We start from the raw sequence: 20025 nt of genomic DNA on the forward strand, positions 1-20025 counted from the left end.
TTTTTACATTTAGGGGAAATTGAATGCTCTTTGTTAATGATTCTATCTGGGCAAAATCTACAGCACTTAGTGCCAGGAGGCCAGTGGGAGAATCACAGTAAATCACTCCCGTGACAATTTCAACAGGGAGTAAACATAAAACAAACTGTAGGAGGCAAGCCCTTGGCATTTGTGTGGGAACCCACTGCTGCATTGTGGTTGATCTAAGTATTAGGTCATTTTTCCTTTTATGTTTTCCTTTAAAATGATCACTGTTAGCATATGGGTCATGGGACTCAGAGGGATATAGTTGGTCAAATCACACCCTGGGCAGCAGGACATTAATTCATCAGGAAACTTGTTAGCTGTGGGTTTTCCCTTCATTTGCTAGCCTTACAAAAGACTTGGTTTCTTCAACTTCCACTACGACCATTTACTTGCCTGCTTTTCAAAGTTACTAAAATCCTTAACTTCCAAAATAGCAGAGGTTGTGTTACTTATTTCTCTGTCTCCAAAGCTGAGCAGAGGTGGGGGGGGGGGGGGTTACTGAGTAATGTTTATTGTCTATTGAAGGGATTTTAAGATTGAATCAATCAGTGAAGCTGTTTAAGATAGATCAGAAAAGTTGACTTAAGGTAGCATACTGCAGTGTTTTTTATTTAACATGTTTTTATTACATATATATGTGTATTTGTCTCTTCACAGAACAGATTGTTCAGTGATTCCTAGATGAACTAAGAGAAAGAAGAGTAGGCAGATCTCATTTTTTTAATTAACTTATTTTTAAGTAATCTTCTGGGCCATCATTTCCTTATCTATAGAATGAAATAGTTGCAATGAATGATAAAATGCTCTGATTTCCAAAGTGGGATTCAAAGCTTCCACAGGGGCCTCCAAGCCCCCAGGTCTGACTGCTGTCACCCCATACCTCCTCTTCCCCAGGGTTTGCATGCTATAAACTCAAGCTTGAAGTTCCCTGTGATACGGCCATATGGGTCTTGGCATGCCAAGGATGAAATATATGACTCTGTGGTCTCTACCATGTGTGATAAATGGTCCCAGATGATGAGACCAACAACAAAGAGGGCAGCTGAAGCTAGAATGACAAAGAAATTTACATGGGGAAAGAGAATATGACTTCATCTCTGAGCCTGATGCATTTTGGATGACACAACTTGGCAATAATTAACCAAATAGGAGCCAGTCTGTTTTTTGTAGAAAGAAGGTAACTGGAGATAGAAAATGATGGCTGTAATTTTTTAATGAGGGAAGACTGAAAGATCATTATGCCTTATCAGAATTTATATAATGCTTTTAAAATTGATTAGTGTTCCTTGTTTAAAAGAAATTCAAAAGAAGACCCTGGACAGAAGTTCACATAGCCTGAAGTCTCCAGATGGCCTGATGAAGGTGTTGGAAGCTTTAGAAACCTGGTATGTAAAAATGTTTACCCCTTTCCTTTGAGGTACAGGTGGCTGTGTGGTCCTGAATAAGGAGGAAAAGGTAAAATAGGGAGAAGTTTGGTAACCAGCTTAATTATCAGATGAAGGTAATGATGAACACAGCTAACACTCTGTGAATGCTTCTCACATGCCAAGCACTATTTTAAGTAATTTGCATATATGAAATGATCACTATTATTACCATTCCCTTCATCAACAAAGAAACTGCGGGGGGCTTCCCTGCTGGCGCAGTGGTTGAGAATCTGCCTGCTAATGCAGGGGACACAGGTTCAAGCCCTGGTTTGGGAGGATCCCACATGCCGCGGAGCGACTAGACCCGTGAGCCACAACTACTGAGCTTGCACATCTGGGGCCCGTGCTCCACAACAGGAGAGGCCGCGACAGTGAGAGGCCCATTCACCGCGATGAAGAGTGGCCCCTGCTTGCCACAACTAGAGAAAGCCCTCCCACAGAAACTCAGACTCAACACAGCAAAAATAAATAAATTAATTAATAAACTCCTGCCCCAACATCTAAAAAAAAAAAAAAAAGAGTTTAAAAAAAAAAGAAACTGTGTCCACAGAGGACCCAATATTGTCCGAGATTATACAATCGGTGGGTGATAAATCTAAGTTTATATCTCTGGTGGTTTAAGTGTAGAACCCATCTGTTTAATATTACCACAGCATACTGCCTTTAAACGTGTTTATGTGACACTGAAAATCCGTAAGATTAGCAATCACAGACATGAAAATGACAGTGTTGCCTAAGATGAACTGACTCTCAGAATTTGAAGAGGATTTTGCAACAAGAGTTTTAAATTTTGGCTCCATATAACCCTTACTTAGGAACAGAAAATAAAACTGCTTATGCTGGGGCCCTTACAGTGATTAAGATTTAGATGGAGTACGGTCAGAGTATGTATTTACAAATATATATCCACAGGTGATTCTTATGTAGAGTTAGGCTTCAGAACACAAGTGAAAAATCAAGGAGTATTAGCCCAGGAACTCCTGGACTGTGCAACAGCTAAACTTTGTCCCTTGACATCTTAACAACATATGCTCAGGAATTGTAGGTTGCTCACTTTGGTTTTGTGAATAAAAAATATTATGGGTCTTAGAAAACTGAATATGATACTTTCCCTCTAATAAAATTTCCCCATGTCATATGACTAAATACTTCCAGACATATAGTGGAAAGCCCAAGGAGACAGGAACAGTACAGACTGTGCCGCTTTGGGGAAGTTGTTCATTCAGCATTTTAATTGATTTAATTGAAATGGGCCTTGTTCTGTGCTGAGAACTGGGTATCTAAGTAGGTATGGTCCTTAACCTTGTGGAGCTCATAAACCAGTAGGTGAGACAGGTAATTCACAATGAAATGCACATGTAAACAACTATTAGGTATCTATTTATCTGTCCATCTAATTTCTTTCTCCTTCTCTTTTTCTACATAGAGATAGAGATAGATATTCTATAGATAGATCATAGACAGATAGATAGATACTGATTGCTATACACTGAATGTTTGTATTCACCCAAAATTCATAAATAACATGTTGAAACCTAATCCCCAATGAGATGGTATTAGGGGGAGGGATCTTTGGGAGGTGCTAGGTCATGAGGGTGGAACCCTCATGAATGAGTTAGTGTTCTTATCAAAGAGGCCCTGGAGAACTCCCTTGCCCCTTCGACCAGGTTAGGACTTAGTGAGAAATGACCATCTATGAACCAAGAAGTGAGCCCTCACCAGACACATCAGTTGCTGTGCCTTGATCTTGGATTTTCCAACCTCCAGAACTGTGAGAAATAGATTTAGCTTGTTTATAAGCCACTCAGTCTATGGTGCTCTGTTAGAACAGCTCAAACAGATGCTTTGAAAGAAAAGAATGGTATGTCTTAAGATAGAAAAATAAGAGTAACCTTATTTAAATTGAGACTCAATGGGCATCTGTCTGAGAAGATGATAATAAAGCTGAGGCTTATTAAGAGATGAGCTGAAGAAGTCAGAGGGAGGGAGGAGCATTCCAGCTAGAAGGTCCTGAGAGAGGTGAGAACATGACATCGCAGAGGGCAGGACAGAGGCCAGTAGTGTCTGAGCCCAGAGAAGAAAGGATATTGCTGGACAGTAAGGGCAGTGAAGTGGGCAGAGGCCAGGTCCTCCAGTCCTATTCTTTCTTCACAGGACTTTGTTCCTAAGCACAGGCAGAAGGCATTGAAAGGTTTCCAGCAGGAAGTGGTTCAGCTCTGTATTTCATGATGATTCTGCAGGCTGTCACAGAGATAATGGACTAAAAGAAAAGAGGAGTGAAAGTAGGTTGCTATGTTAAAAATTCAGATGACAGATGATGTAATTGAACTAAGCTAGTGACTGCGATGATGAAAAGAAATGGAAGTATTTGGGATGATTTTTGGATATAATACTGATAGAACTTGCTGTTGAATTTACTGTGGGAGGTAAGGGAAAGGAAAGATTTCAAGAAAGATTCTCAGGTCTGGTTTGGGCAACTGGTGTATTTATGGAGATGAGAAAGACCACAAGAAGATGCTGAGTGTAGTCAGAGTTGATTAAGAGTTCCCTTTGGGATGTGTTCAATTTGAGCTGTTTATGACATGACCAAATTGAGACATCAATCAGGCAAATGAATACATATTTTTAGAGCTCAGAAAAAATATTTGGCTCAGGATGCAAATTGCCTAATTTATCTAAAGTCACTTTACCTTTATAAAATTCAGTTTTCTTTTCTATATACCTAGGAGTAGTAATTCTTATCTTAAAAGATTGTTGTGAGCTTTGGCGTGTGTGTTGTACCACACTGTGCATGGTAACTGACAGTGGGGGAGGGGGTGTTGATGGTGATGCTGGTGGCATTTCTAATGGCAATTGCTAATTTAATGATGAATAACTAACACCAATAGGGAAGATACTGGCTCTCTCTCCCAGGAAGAGTAGACATGAATTACAACTAAGAATGATTCTCCTCATTTTCCCATCTCTTCTTCTCTCACAGTCTCTATAAAAGATGATTTATTTAAGACAATTCTACATTGACATCCTCATTTCATGTGTGCATCTTTATATCACCAACTCAACAATGTAGCAGGACCTATATCCTTTATTTGCTTGGTTCACCAGCATGAATGTGTTTGACCAAAGACTAATCAATCTGAAAATTGATCAGAGAGAGAAAACACTCACGGAAAACTTAAAAACCAGATGCCCTCATTGACCATGGAGGTGACACAGGCGGAAAACTGGTAATGTAAGAGGTATTCGCTAATTCTTAGGAGAATATAACGTAGCAAGCTAGGCTGTCAGATATCCATCCATATATGGGAGACATGGCATAGCCAGAATGAACTTGACAGACAGCAAGAGGGCATAACTTGTTCAAAATAACTATCTATAAAGATGCGACAATTCTCCTCTTGGTTTACCATAGAATTATTGATATTTACTCCATGGAATTAGTAGTAATCATAATAGGGAAAGACCTCATGTGCTTGGGTCTTTGTAAAATGAAGAGACAGGTCACAATCCTACTCTTGAGCAGAGAGAGAGAATCTGAAAGTGGCAGGAAATTGAGATCCCAAAGATTATGACAACAGAAGTGAAAGAAACAGCAAACAGAGATCCAAATCTGAGACGAGACGGCCCTTGCCTGGTAGAGAATATGATTAATGTTTCCCAAAAAGACCACTTATACTGGCAATACAAGAATGTCCTCTATGGATCTACACCTACATTAATACTAGCCGTCACTTACTAAGCACAGATTCTTTGCTAGATACTCTGCTCAAGGCTTGATACATCAAAACTCAAAGATGACATAGCCGTCTTTAAAATAATTTCCACTCTCATTTATAGATGAGAAACAGAAGCTCAGAGAAGTCAAGAGTGTTTGCAGGAAGGTTCATCTTTTTAAGAGCAGACCATTTGTTCAAGTGTTCATACCTGAACACACAAAAGAAATCTGTTTCTCTGAACATCATTGTGACCATGGCAAAAAGATGGCCCTGGGGATGTGGAAGCAAAAGGAACCTTGGTAAAGTAGAACAGTCACCTTGACATTTATAAAAGGGAATGAAGGCAATCAAAGAGAAAAGATTTTAAAAAACATAAATATTTAGAGAAAATGGAGACATGCTTTTACTTCTAGAGATTTTAAAATGGAATATACCAGAATGGGTTTAGGAGGCTTCAAACACCTTCAATTTAGGAATTACAACCATGATATTCTCTATTATTCAATGAGAAAAAATGTGAGGTAGTAAAGAAACCATGTATATAAGGAAGATTCTCATAAGCTCAAAATTTTCATTACCTGTAAAATATATAGAATAGAGGACCCATTAAAAAGAGTATAAAACTGATGAATTGGGAGATTGGGATTGACATATATACACTAATATGTATAAAATGGATAACTAATAAGAACCTGTTGTATAAAAAGTAATAAAATATTTTTTTAAAAAAAAGCATATATAATTTTTTTAAAAATTACAATAAAAACTTTCAGAAATGAGTAAGGATGGTTCGGCTTTTGAGCCAAAACATTAAATATCCTGGGAGCATACAGCAGTTGTCAGACACTGATCTAGGTCTCAGGTAGCAGAGTTAGGGCATGATTCCATCATGTTCTATAAAGAGACTAGTTGTTAGGCAAGGAAGCACCAGGTAATTTTAATTTAACAAGATAGGACCTAGAATTGAAGCTCATAAAATGAGGTCACATGATAGGGTCTGGGAGTCAGAAACCAGGTGACATTTGATCTGGGTGGTGAATGGCCATCAGGGGTCATCCCAGTGAAGGGGAATGAGGATATTTCAGAAAAAAAGCAGCAGCTTGATCCAGCAAACCCACTTTTAGGTGTATATCCGGAGAAAACTATAATTAAAAAAGATACATGTACCCCAATGTTCATAGCAGCGCTATTTACAATAGCCAGGACATGGGAGTCAAATGGGAAGAGACAGATGCCAAAAAAAAGTACACAATTAACTTATGAAATGCAATCATAAAGAATGTTCCAGGGCTTCCCTGGTGGCGCAGCGGTTGAGAGTCCGCCTGCCAATGCAGGGGACACGGGTTCGAGCCCTGGTCTGGGAAGATCCCACATGCCACGGAGCAACTAGGCCCGTGAGCCACAACTACTGAGCTTGCGCGTCTGGAGCCTGTGCTCCGCAACAGGGGAGGCCGCGACAGTGAGATGCCCGCGCACCGTGATGAAGAGTGGCCCCCACTCGCCGCAACTAGAGAAAGCCCTCGCACAGAAACGAAGATCCAACACAGCCAAAAATAAATAAATAAAATTTAAAAAAAAAGAATGTTCCAAAGGAAAAATACAGGACTTAAAGAAGTCCAGAAAAAGGTCTTATTTTCCTTAAAGCCCCAGAGCTTTGTATGAATCATAGTATATGTCAAGTGCTAAATGAATGTTGTTAACTAAATAAATAAATGATTGAATTAATGATTTCCAAAATTGTAGAACTTTGTCTTCAGAAATTATCAAACTATTAAATTTCTACCAGTCTTTAGCAACACACTCAAATAGAATTTTGAGAAAAAGATTTATGAGGCAAAAGAAAAAAATCAGTTCCCTAGAAACTACAGTGGGTGTATTAATGGCAAGTAATTCCAGAATAATAACATGGTGGCTTATGCTGAGACGGTGAGACTGAACTGATATATGTATCCATCCATTCCACAGATATTTATTGAATACCTATTTGTGTCTAATGCATGCTGGCATTTAATAGGCAAGGTGCTTGCCCTCATGGCACTTACATTCTAGTGCAGGGACTCAGAGAGACAAACAATCAACAAGTCAGCCAGGACAAACAAACTAGATTCTGGTTTGTGGCAGGCACCAGGAAGAAAATAAAAGTGAGTAATATAACTGTGGGTTAATGGTTGGTGCACAGGAATCAGTGCAGGTCACTTTGAAGGCTAACCCGAGCGGATTTCTCTAAGAGGTGATATTAGAATTGAGAATCACATTGACTGAAGGAGATGACCATGTAAATACTGGGAACAACTCTTCTGTGCCTCGGAAACAGGAAAAGCCTGTCATATGTCAGCAATAGGAAGAAAGCCTGCATGGACAGAAAAAAGTACAAGGAAGTTAAAGAGGTAGGCAACATACACTCAAGGGATTTTACTTGCCAATAAGAGCTTCAATTTTAAATGAAGTAGGCAGTGGAATGATATGATTTTCTTTCTTATTTATAAAGATCACTTTGGCTATGTTGACATGAAAAACAGGTTTGTGGAGATACTGACATGACCAGGATGCAGTCTATTTAAATGCTGCAGGTGAGGACTGACAGGTGCACTTACTCAGGGAAGCAGGACCAGTGCATGGATTTAGAATGTGTTTTGAAAGAAGGAACTGGGAGGGCTGCTATGAGCCATAGATGCACAGCAAGGAGTAGAGATTCTGTGAAAGGAGAAATCGAGGCTGCTTCCTATGTTTCTATTCTAGCAAATGGCTGAATCATGCCATTTATTGAGATGGGAGATGTGAAAGAGCAAGTTGTTGAGAGAATGGTAATCCAGGGTTCTATTTATGCTGTAATAAACTCAAGATATTTATTAGACTTCCAAGTGGAGACAGCGAACTTATTGCATATATAATTCCAGGGGTCAGGCCAGGAGATACAGATGTGGAGGTGATCAGCATATGGATGGCATTTAAATTCGTGGAACCCTGTGAATTTAGCTGGGCACTGGTTGGGGGCAGGGGTGGATGGAAAGTAGAAGTCTTTGGAGAAAACCATAATTCAAAATGATGCATGCACCCCAGTGTTCATAGCAGCACTATTTGCAATAGCCAGGACATGGAAGCAAGCTAAGTGTCCATCAACAGATGAATAGATAAGGAAGACGTAGTACATATATACAATGGAATATTACTCAGCCAATAAAAAGAATGAGATAATGCCATTTGCAGCAACATGGATGGACCTAGAGATGATCATACTAAATGAGGTAAGCCAGACAGAGAAAGACAAATAACACATGATAACGCTTATATATGGGATTTTTTAAAAAATGATGCAAATGAACTTATATACAGGACAGAAATAGACACACAGACATAGACAAAAAACTTATGGTTGCCAAAGGGGAAGAGCGTGGAGGGATAAATTATGAGTTTGGGATTAAGAGATACACACGACTACATATAAAATAGATACCCAACAAGGACCTACTGATAGCACAACAAACTATACTCAATACCTTGAGTAATAATCTATAAGGGAAAAGATTCTGAAAAAGAACATACACACACACACTTGCACATGCATATATATATATATATATGTATGTATGTATATATACATATGTATATTAATCACTTCCCTGTACACCTGAAACTAACACAACATTGTAAATCAACTAAATTTCAATAAAATTTTTTAAAAAGAAAGTAGAAGTCCTGAGACAGATTCCTGAGAATGAACAGAGCAAGATAAAAGAGAAAGCTGGTTTTTAAAAAATGGAAATATCTAATTGAACCAAATCCTTCTGAGAGGTGAGTGAAATGAGAAAAGTGACCTCTGGATTTTAGCTACGTGGAGGTCATTGGTGGTCTTGACTAATCTAGTTTCTGTAGAGCAGTCTGCATGAGTCAGGGTCACCCCCAGAGGTATAGAATCAGCAGGTTCTGTACACAGGTCGATTCATTGCAAGGAACTGGCTTATGTGACTGTATGGGTTGGCAAGGCAAGTCTGAAATCCTCTGTAAGGGCAGGCTGTCAGGAGGGGTGGGCTGGAAGCTCTCTGGCAGGAGATGAAACTGTAGTCCCCAGGCAGGAATTCTTCTGCCTGCAGGGAAAAATTTCAGTTCTGATCTTAAAACCTCTCAACTGACTGCATCAGACCCACAGACTATCAAGCATAATCTCCTTCACTTAAGGTCAAATGATGTAGATGTTAAAATAAGCCCATCACAGCAACACCAGGATTGGCATCTGGCTGAATCACTGGGACTAGAGCATCCCAAGTTAACACATGAAACTGACCACCACATGTCTAAAGACTGATTGGAAACAGTTGCAGTGGGAAGGGAGGGGAGAAGTGGAAACAGTAACTAAAGACAACTTTTGGGGAGAAGCTATTCTGTGAGGAGGAGGGGAGAGGAGAAAGACAGGTAGGTAAAGAGAACCATTGGGCTTTTGTAGTTGTTGTTTTGTTTTATGGCTTATGCAGGCAAGTTTTATGTTTATCAGAATGAACCAGTAAAAAAGGGGGATAAGATGATGTTGAAAAGGAATTTTTGATCCAGAAGACACGTTGAGGTTTTGGTTTAATATACAACTGGAGAGAGAGGGATGTGTTCTTTTTTCCCAAAGGAAAAGCACAAAGCCCAAGGACTAGTGATTGAAGATTATAGAGTACCAGCTGGAAGATCATCCCAGAAAAGGGTGTTCTGTGTCCAACAGCTTCCCAAGGGTGTTAACTTCCCATCACTCACACTGTTTACCTGAAGGTAATTCATCTCCTTAGAGTATGCATTTATTAGATGCAGAACTTTCCTGTAGAGGATTCCATGTAGGACAAAGCTACCTCAATGTCAGGAGCCCTTTGCTTGGTCAAGATCTGGGCTTTAGCAGATCTGAGAACCTTTTAATCTTGTAGAAAATTTTGCATATTACAGAAGGCACTTTTCTTAAGTGATGGTTCCTCATTGTCATCAGATTCTCAAAGGGGTCCATCATCAGAAAAAACTAAACATGTTGCTCAAAGGTCTCTCTCTACCCTACAGTCTATTATTTAACTTGACACTATGAGTCTTTCTGTGCAAGCATGCAGAGCTATGGGCATTGAAAACAAGGACAAGTGACAGGACAGAGAAAACAAATGTAGGAGGACATGTTAAAGAGAAATAGGATTATCACACCAAAATAGATGGCTGAAGTAATGATATAAATACACTTTTTATTTCAGCATGAATGCTTCATGTTGTACCTAAAAATAAACCTCCTAGTGTAATAGGGAAGAACAAGTTTGACTCCATATTAGATCTGTTTCTTTTAACCTTTGTGTTCTATTGCTTTTGCTTCAAGTTAAGAACGTTGTCTATAGCCTGAAATATTCAGGACAGCCCATTCTCAATGTTCTGACCTTTAAGGAATAGCACTTTTCCACTCTTTTAAAGATAAAAAGTAGCAGGACAGAGAATAATATTTGTCTTGTTGGAGGTTTACAAGAACATCATGATGTGACCTATGTGGACAGCTGCAAGAACAAAGGATTCTGACACCAAGAAATCTGCAACAACCAACCATGCCCCTCTCTCACCTTGCCTTTAAAAATGCTTTACTGAAACCCTTTGAGGAGTTTGGGGAGTTTTTTGGGCACAAGCCACCTGTTCTCCTTGCTCGGCCCTGCAATAAACTTTTCTCTGCTCAAAACTCCAATGTTTCTGTTTGTTTGGCCGCACTGTGCATTGGGCACAGGAACTTGTATTCGGTAACATTAGTAGTGACAACTGTTATCAAGAGAAGAGGTAGCATGGGAATCTGGCTGCCCCACAGATCCTGGGTTAGGAAGCACACACACCCTTGCCTTGTAGATGGCTATGTTTTTTGGATGGAAGGGCTGGAGTGCAAGGCAGTCTCTCCTTGATCTAGTGGTTTGCTGGAGCATCTGCTCTAAAACACATTCTTTCTGAAAGTACTTTCAAGATAAAGACAACCTTTTCACAGGTCATTCCCCTCTGTACAGGACTTTATTTTCAGTAGAGACTCTATGTGCATAGTTTCCCTGAGGCGCTTGCTAACACTCAGCTTTCTGGGTCCCTCTCCCAAGAAATCACAATCCAGTATGTATGGGACAGGACTCAGGAAGTACATTTTTAAGGAGCACTCAGTTGATCCTGATGTGAGCCTTCAGTAGATCACATGATGGAAAACAGTACAAGTATACAACACATTAGGCACTCCTGTAACCATAAACAGGGATCTCTTGGACTAATTTATATTGAAGTGGTAGTAATCAAGTTTGTTCATTCATGAGGGGTCACTGGGTTTTAGCATTATAAGCAGGAGATGTCCCTGCTAAGACAGAAAAACAATTTATTATGATGCAATTTTTGATTTCAATATAAAACCTGCAGAGAAGAGTTATAGGGATGGGAATCTTCCCTGCATAATTTTATTCTAGAGTGATTGCCAGTTCTACCAGTGTTTACAAGCTTCCTTATCTGCAGGATGGAGCTCTACTTTTAAATTCAGCCAGAACAACTCACAGAGGGATGGAGGGCCTGCATAATTCTAAGAGAGAAGCATTTCATGTGTGACCCTGGGTTGAAATGTTTCTTCTCTTTCCCTTCTAGAACAAGGAAGGGGAGAGTTTTATAATACTTCACCGCACTTCTAGGAAAGAACTAAACTTAAATTATTTTAGTATTGCAAAGCCAAATGGTATCTCAAACTCCAAGAACTCTTCATTTTGAACATTATTTTTGATAAACCCATAACATCTTCTCACCACCAAGTTACTTCATCCCTATATAACCTAAGAACCAGTAGATTTTGCTCTCTGCCCCACAGAAAACAAAGCAGTTGGGTTAGGGTGCAGCTGTGACTACAAAGGATATGAGGTGACACTGTTACTGAAGCTTAAGGCCAACCTTTAAAATAAGTACCATCTCTCAAAACAATGATCTACTGATGCTATGTGTCATCATTCCAAGGCAAGTGAAACGGCTTTCTAACGCTTACTGACTGGGGATTCAAAGCCACTGACTTTGTCTCTGACCTTTAACTCGATGGATTTTGAATCACTCCTTCTGTATTAGGGTGTATAGCATCACTCTTAAACATTGTGGTTAATGAAATAAATCTTGTACAGATTAAAAAAAAAATAGTTTTTCTATCTCTGGGTTGAATTTCACAGTTTCAAATATGCATAAGTCATTAGAGTGTAGAAATAACTTTAAAACGATTGAGATTGCATTCTCGTCAGTAACCGTGATAAAGCTTGGGTCATGCCAATGGCCAACACACACGTGTTGATAATCCATGTGGGTACTTACTATAGGAGCATCCATAGACCTCAACCCTCATGCCGATCTTTCCACTTGGATTCCACTCCAGGGGCACAAAGCGAACGAACCGGGCTCTCACAGAGTGCAGTAACTTGTGGTGCATCACGCTGTCAGCGTTCATGTTTCCTGCAAAGGTCTGTGGGGAGAAAAGGAGGCCAGGTGAGGTCTGTGACACCATGGCAGCACCTTCACGTGAGCTCAAGGACCATATCTGGAAATCCACCTATGTCGCTCCATAAACTTTTAGAGAAAATCTTCAACTTCTCAGATCTTACAAATGAAATCTGACTCTGGTGAAAATTCTGCATTTTGTCCTATACAGTATTTTTTTTTTCAGAGATACTGTACATTATTCTTTAAGAAACTCCCTCCTCCACATTTTATAAATAAGTCAACCTTAGTAAATCATAAGACATGACATCTAAAAGCTATACGAAGTAAATAACACAGTGAAGTTCTGATATTCCTAATGTTCATAATCACTGCAGAATGGAAGATAACTTAAAAGTCTCCTCTTAGAAGGAGAGGCTTTCACAGAAGTAATTGTTACCATTAATTGAAGCCAGTCACTACGCTAAGCACTTTCCATTATCATTATTACTATTTTACAGATTAAAAAGAAATCTGAAGCCTAGAGATAGAGAAAGGAGGAGGAAAAAAAATCTTCAAATCATCTAATTGGTTAGTAATTAGTCTATGATTCAATTCCAAAGTTGTCTTATTCCAAAGCCTATGATTTTTCTACAGTCACACTTTTCAACTACTCCGATGTTAATTGCTCCATGAGGGAGAACAGGAGGCTCTGACTTTTATGTAATTTATATTCACATTTCCATGTGAAGTTTAAGCAAAGTCATACACAGCATGGGAGATATTTGGCACACGAAAATTATGCCTCCTAGACTTCATTTGGATGAATGATTTCTGGAGTAGAACTTTTTCTGCAGATGGAATCCAAAGTCTCAAACCTAATCTTTTTTTCCCCCATTGAGGTAAAATATGCCTAAAATAAAATTTACCATTTTAACCATTTTAAAGTGTATAGTTCAGTGGTATAAAGTACATTCACATTATTGTGCACCCATCACCACTATCCATTCCCAGAACTTTCTCATCAGCCCAACTGTACCTAATCTTTAAGGTAGGATGTGAGCTAGCACATTGATTTGCCTGCTTCATTATGAATGAGCTATCATCTACCTTCTTTTCTGACTCAAATATTCACAGATAAAACCTGCATGCTAATGTCATATCAATACCAAACAATAAAAAGAAGATCCATTGGTTTCTCAAATGGCCAAAGCGAACAGCAAGTAAAGGATGTATGTATGGAATGGAATCCATTTCAATGATCCAAACCTCAATCTTGATTGTCTCCTCACAACATCTGTGAATCTAGGGTACTTTGAACAATCTGACATTTCTGCTGGACACAACATACCCACTGGCTAATAACTCTGATATTCTGCAATTAATAAAATCACTGTTATATATCACATAGTGGCTTATGAAGAAGGGAGAAGCTCACTTTCTACTTTGCAGCAAAACTCTGGTGCAAGAGAATGACTTGGAGGAGAAGAATTCCTTGAGATTCAAATCCAACATTCTTGTCTGTGGATTTGTCAAATGTTTGGCCATTGTCTCAATCCAGAAAAGAATGGCTCTATTTAGCAGGTTTATCTTCCACATGTCCTGTTCCAATTTTAGCAACATGTGAAAATATAAAACCTCCTCAATCCCTTGCCCACCTAGGAAGGACTCTTCCCTGTAGAGTGTAGCTCTTTTCAAAATGTGCTTCTTTGAAATATGAGTTTGGGGCACGGCCAGAAGTTCTGGTAGCTTTTCACTCTTTTAGACACACTGAAGGTATTTCATGTTTTTCTACAGCCTAACTTGGGAGACTTCCATTCAATTCTCTGGATTCCCTGTTAATTGTGTTTGCTACAACCCACTCGCCAAGCATGTAAAGGCCCTGTGTTTGCAGCATCACTTATAGAAACTGAAGTTTAAACAGGCTTTTATTCACACTGAGGGTAATGGGGGCACCTGTCTTGGGTTCTATGTGATTTGTAGACTGAATATATCTTAAACTGATATTGAAATCCTGGTTGCATAATTCTAGATAAAAAGGTTTATTTTGGGAGATGGAAATCCTTTGTAGGATTTCTTAACTCAGGTTCTGTGTGCTCTGAAGAGGAAATCCTGGATTCTCATCCAAAGGGGCAGCAACCTGGCGTGACTCTGTAACACTGGACAAATGACTTATTCTTTCTGACTCTATCTTTCAATCTTGCAATCTCAACATCTCACAGTCTCAAAGTCCTACTATTCCAGAGTCATGTTATTTGCAGTTTTGTAGTCTCATAAGCTCACATTCAAGAAAACCCAAGGTCTCAAAGTTACGAGATTTCAAAGTGTGCGATGCATGGTCCCAGAGCCCTACTGGAGCTAGCAGCCTAAAATCACCTCCAAAACACATAAAGCTAGAAGCAGATTGAATCTAAAGGAAGCTGCAATGAAACTCTGACCAGATTGATCAGTTCATATTCCTACAACATCAAAGACAATCATTGCTTAGCAATGCAAGAAGTTGTAGTCCAGAATGAAAAGCAAAGACAGACCTTACTCTCCAGATGCTTGGATCCCAAGGCCCTACTAGATACACTAAAGCTACCACCAACTCAAAGCCAGCTCAACTGCCAAAGACACCAACTGAACAACAGTGTGAATGACAGATGACTTCTCATGGGGAACAATGGAGAGCAACAAATGGTAAAAGTAGGAAACTCTCAACCTAGCACTCTACATCCAGGAAAAATGGCTTTCAAATTTGAAGGAAAAATAAGCACTGTTTCACTGAAAGAAAAGCTGTGATAATTTATTACCTACAGACCTCCACTGTTAAGAATTGCTACATAGGACTTCCCTGGTGGTGCAGTGGTTAAGCAGGGGACACGGGTTCGAGCCCTGGTCCAGGAAGATCCCACATCTTAGCCGCAAAGCAGCTAAGCCTGTGTGCCACAACTACTGAGCCTGCACTATAGAGCCTGCCAGCCACAACTACTGAGCCTGAGCGCTCAGAGCCCATGCTCTGCAACAAGAGAAGACGTTGCAGTGAGAAGCCTGTGCACCACAACAAAGAGTAGTCCCCGCTCACCGCAACTAGAGAAAGCCTGCATGCAACAACAAAGACCCAACATAGCTAAAAGTAAATAAAATAAAATAAATTAATTTAAAAAAAAAGAATTGCTAAATAAGTCTACAGTCTAAAGAAACTGGTTCCAGATGGAACATTCGTGTACAACAAGGGATGAAACGTGAGCAAAGCTGTAAATAGGTGGCTAAATATAAGACTATTTTTCTTTCTTTTCTTAAACACTTTAAATGTCAATACATAGTTTAAAGGGAAAATAATAGTATATTGTGATGTTGTAAGCAAATGTAGAAGTAAACATATGTCAATAAAACCACAAAGGATGGAATGTAGGCTAAACACAATTATACAATTATAATTATATATAATTATATATAACTGTAAGGCCCTTACAATTATATATAATTGCAAGGCCCTAAGGTTATATATAAAATGGTATAATGTCAATTTGAGGGTAAATTTCAATGTCAAAGATGCATAAAAATAAACCAAAGAGGTATAGCCACAAAGCTAATAAAAGAGAGTATGGAACACTAAAATACAATAACAACAACAACAGCAGAAACACCAATCCTCATTTAAGATGAAATGAGACAGAAAATGAGAAAAGAATAAATACAGAGGCAAAAAATAAAAAAGAAATTTCAAGATAGTGAACTTAAAACTTTCCCAATTGATAATTCATTAAAAGAAAACTAAGGGGCGCTTTCAAGATGGCAGAGAAGTAAGACGTGGAGATCACCTTCCTCCCCACAAATACAAACTACATTTACATGTGGAACAACTCCTACAGAACACCTACTGAACGCTGGCAGAACACCTCATCCTTCCCAAAAGGCAAGAAACTCCCCATGTACCTGGGTAGGGCAAAAGAAAAAAGAATAAACAGAGACAAAAGAATAGGGACAGGACCTGCACCAGTGGGAGGGAGCCATGAGGAGGAAAGGTTTCCACACACTAGAAGCCCCTTCGCGGGTGGAGACTGCAGATGGCAGAGGGGGGAAGCTTTGGAGTAGCGGAGGAGATTGCAGCCACAGGCGCACAGAGGGCAAAGTGGAGAGATTCCCGCACAGAGTATCGGTGCCTACCAGCACTCACCAGCCCGAGAGGCTTGTCTGCTCACCCGCCGGGGCAGGTGAGGGCTGGGAGCTGAGGCTCAGGCTACGGAAGTCGGATCCCACAGTAGAGGACTGGGGTTTGCTGTGTGAACACAGCCTGAAGGGGGCTAGTACGCCACAGCTAGCCGGGAGGGAGTCTGGGAAAAAGTCTGGACCTGCCTAAAGGCAAGAGACCCTTGTTTCAGGGTGCACAAGGAGAGGAGATTCAGAGTACCGCCTAAACAAGATCCAGAGATGTGCGCTAGCCACAGCTATCAACGCAGACACCAGAGACGGGCATTAAACGCTAAGGCTGTTGCTGCAGCCACCAAGAAGCCTGTGTGCAAGCACAGGTCACTATCCACACCTCCCTTCCCAGGAGCCTGTGCAGCCTGCCACTGCCAGGGTCCCATGATCCAGGGAAAACTTCCCCGGGAGAACACATGGCATGCCTCAGGTTGGTGCAACTACACGCCGGCCTCTGCTGCCGCAGGCTCACCCCACATCCATACCCCTCCCTCCCCCCGGCCTGAGTGAGACAAATCCCCCGACCCAGCTGCTCCTTTAACCCCGTCCTGTCTGAGCGAAGAACAGATGCCCTCAGGCGACCAACACACAGAGGCTGGGACAAATCCAAAGCTGAACCCCAGGAGCTGTGCGAACAAAGAAGAGAAAGGGAAATCTCACCCAGCAGCCTCAGAAGCAGGGGATTAAATCTCCACAGTCAACCTGATGTACCCTGCATCTGTGGAGTACCTGAATAGACAATGAAGCATCCCAAATTGAGGAGGTGGACTTTGGGAGCAACTGTAGACTTGGGGTTTGCTTTCTGCATCTAATTTGTTTCTGGTTTTAAGTTTATCTTAGTTTAGTATTTATAGCTTATTATCACTGGTAGATTTGTTTATTGATTTGATTGCTCTCTTCCTTTTTAATTTTTTTAATATATATATTGTTTTTCCTTTTTCTCTTTTTGTGTGTATTTGTATGTTTCTTTGTGTGATGGTGTCTGTATAGCTTTGCTTTTGCCATTCGTCCTAAGGTTCTGACTGTCCATTTTTGTTTGTTTGTTTTTTTGTTTGTTTTTAGTATAGTTTTTAGCACTTTATCTTTGGTGGATTTGTTTTTAGGTTTGGTTGCTCTCTTTCTTTCCCTTTTTTATTATTTTTTAATTTTTTTTGTTTTTAATAATTTTTTCTATTTTAATTATTTTATTTTATTTATTTATTTTCCTTTCTTTCTTTTTCTTCCTTTTCTTCTGAGCTATGTGGCTGACAGGGTCTTGGTACTCTGGCTGGGTGTCATGACTGAGCCTCTGAGGTGTGAGAGCCAAGTTCAGGACATTGGATCCCCAGAGAACTCCCAGTGCCATGTAATACCAAATGGCGAAAGCTCTCCCAGAGATCTCCATCTAAATGCTAATACCCAGCTCCACTAAATGACTGGCAAGCTACAGTGCTGGCCACTCCATGTCCAACAACTAGCAAGACAGGAACAGAACCCCACCCATTAGCAGAGAGGTGGCCTAAAATCATAATAAGTCCACAGACACCACAAAACACCACCGCATGTGGTCCTGCTCACCAGAAAGACAAGATCCAGCCTCATCCACCAGAACACAGGCACCAATCCCCCCCACAAGGAAGCCTACCCAACACACTGAACCAACCTTACCCACTGGGAGCAGACACCAGAAACAACGGGAACTATGAACCCACAGCCTGCAAAACAGAGACCCCCAAACACAGTAAGTTAAGCAAAATGAGAAGACAGAGAAATATGCAGCAGAAGAAGGAGCAAGGTAAAAACCCACCAGAACAAACAAATGAAGAGGAAATAGGCAGTCTACCTGAAAAAATAATTCAGTGTAATGATAGTAAAAATGATCCAAAATCTTGGAAATAGAATGGAGAAAATACAAGAAACATTTAATAAGGACCTAGAAGAATGAAAGCACAAACAAACAATGATGAACAACACAATAAATGAAATGAAAAATTCTCTACAAGGAAATAAGAGCAGAATAACTGAGGCAGAAAAACGGATAAGTGACCTGGAAGATAAAATAGTGGAAATAACTACCACAGAGCAGAATAAAGAAAAAAGGATGAAAAGAATTGAGGACAATATCAGAGACCTCTGGGACAACATAAAATGCACCAACATTGGAATTATAGGGGTCCAGAAGAAAAGAGAAAAGAAAAGGGAATGAGAAAATATTTGAAGAGATTATAGTTGAAAACTTCCCTAATATGGGAAAGAAAATAGTCAAGTCCAGGAAATGCAGAGAGTCCCATACAGGATAAATCCAAGGAGAAACATGCCAAGACACATATTAATCAAACTATCAAAAATTAAATACAAAGAAAAAATATTAAAAGCAGCAAGGGAAAAGCAACAATTAACATACAAAGGACTCCCCATAAGGTTAACAGCTGATCTTTCAGCAGAAACTCTGCAAGTCAGAAGAGAGTGGCAGAACATATTTAAAGTGATTAAAGGGAAAATCCTACAAGCAAGATTACTCTACCCAGCAAGGATCTCACTGAGATTCGATGGAGAAATTAAAATCTTTACAATAAGCAAAAGCTAAGAGAATTCAGCACCACCAAACCAGCTCTACAACAAATGCTAAAGGAAATTCTCTAGGCAGGAAACACAAGAGAAGGAAAAGACTTACAATAACAACCACCAAACAATTAAGAAAATGGTAATAGGAACATACATATTGATAACTACCTTAAATACATATGGATTAAATGCTCCAGCCAAAAGACAAAGACTGGTTGAATGGATACAAAGAGAAGAACCATACATATGCTATCTTCAAGAGACCCACTTCAGACCTAGGGACACATACAGACTGAAAGTGAGGGGATGGAAAAAGATATGCCATGCAAACATAAATCAAAAGAAAGCTGGAGTAGCAATTCTCATATCAGACAAAATAGACTTTAAAATAAAGACTATTAGAAGAGACAAAGAAGGACACTCACTACATAATGATCAAAGGATCAATCCAAGAAGAAATAACAATTGTAAATATTTATGCACCCAACACAGGAGCACCTCAATACATAAGGCAAAGGCTAACAGCCATAAAAGGGGAAATCAACACAATCACAGTAGGGGACTTTAACACCCCACTTTCACCAATGGACAGATCATCCAAAATGAAAATAAATAAGAAAACTCAAGCTTTAAATGACACATTAAACAAGATGGACTTAACTGATATTTATAGGATATTCCATCCCAAAACAGCAGATTACACTTTCTTCTCAAGTGCTCAT

The 20025-nt window shown here is 39.7% G+C and overlaps 1 protein-coding gene across 2 annotated transcripts in view; it reads right to left on the bottom strand.

The window, feature by feature from the left end:
- Positions 1–20025, bottom strand: part of CNTNAP5 (contactin associated protein family member 5) — a gene marked incomplete at both ends in the record, with an annotated part of 875910 nt that overhangs the window by 471689 nt on the left and 384196 nt on the right. For both annotated transcript variants that reach the window (XM_079710301.1, XM_079710300.1), the window contains one exon: positions 12470–12617. In XM_079710301.1, the coding sequence (XP_079566427.1) occupies positions 12470–12617 (148 nt within the window). The remainder of the gene's footprint in view (positions 1–12469; positions 12618–20025) is intronic.

Source organism: Hyperoodon ampullatus (assembly GCF_949752795.1).
Source record: "Hyperoodon ampullatus genome assembly, chromosome: 8".
Lineage (NCBI taxonomy): Eukaryota > Metazoa > Chordata > Mammalia > Artiodactyla > Ziphiidae > Hyperoodon > Hyperoodon ampullatus.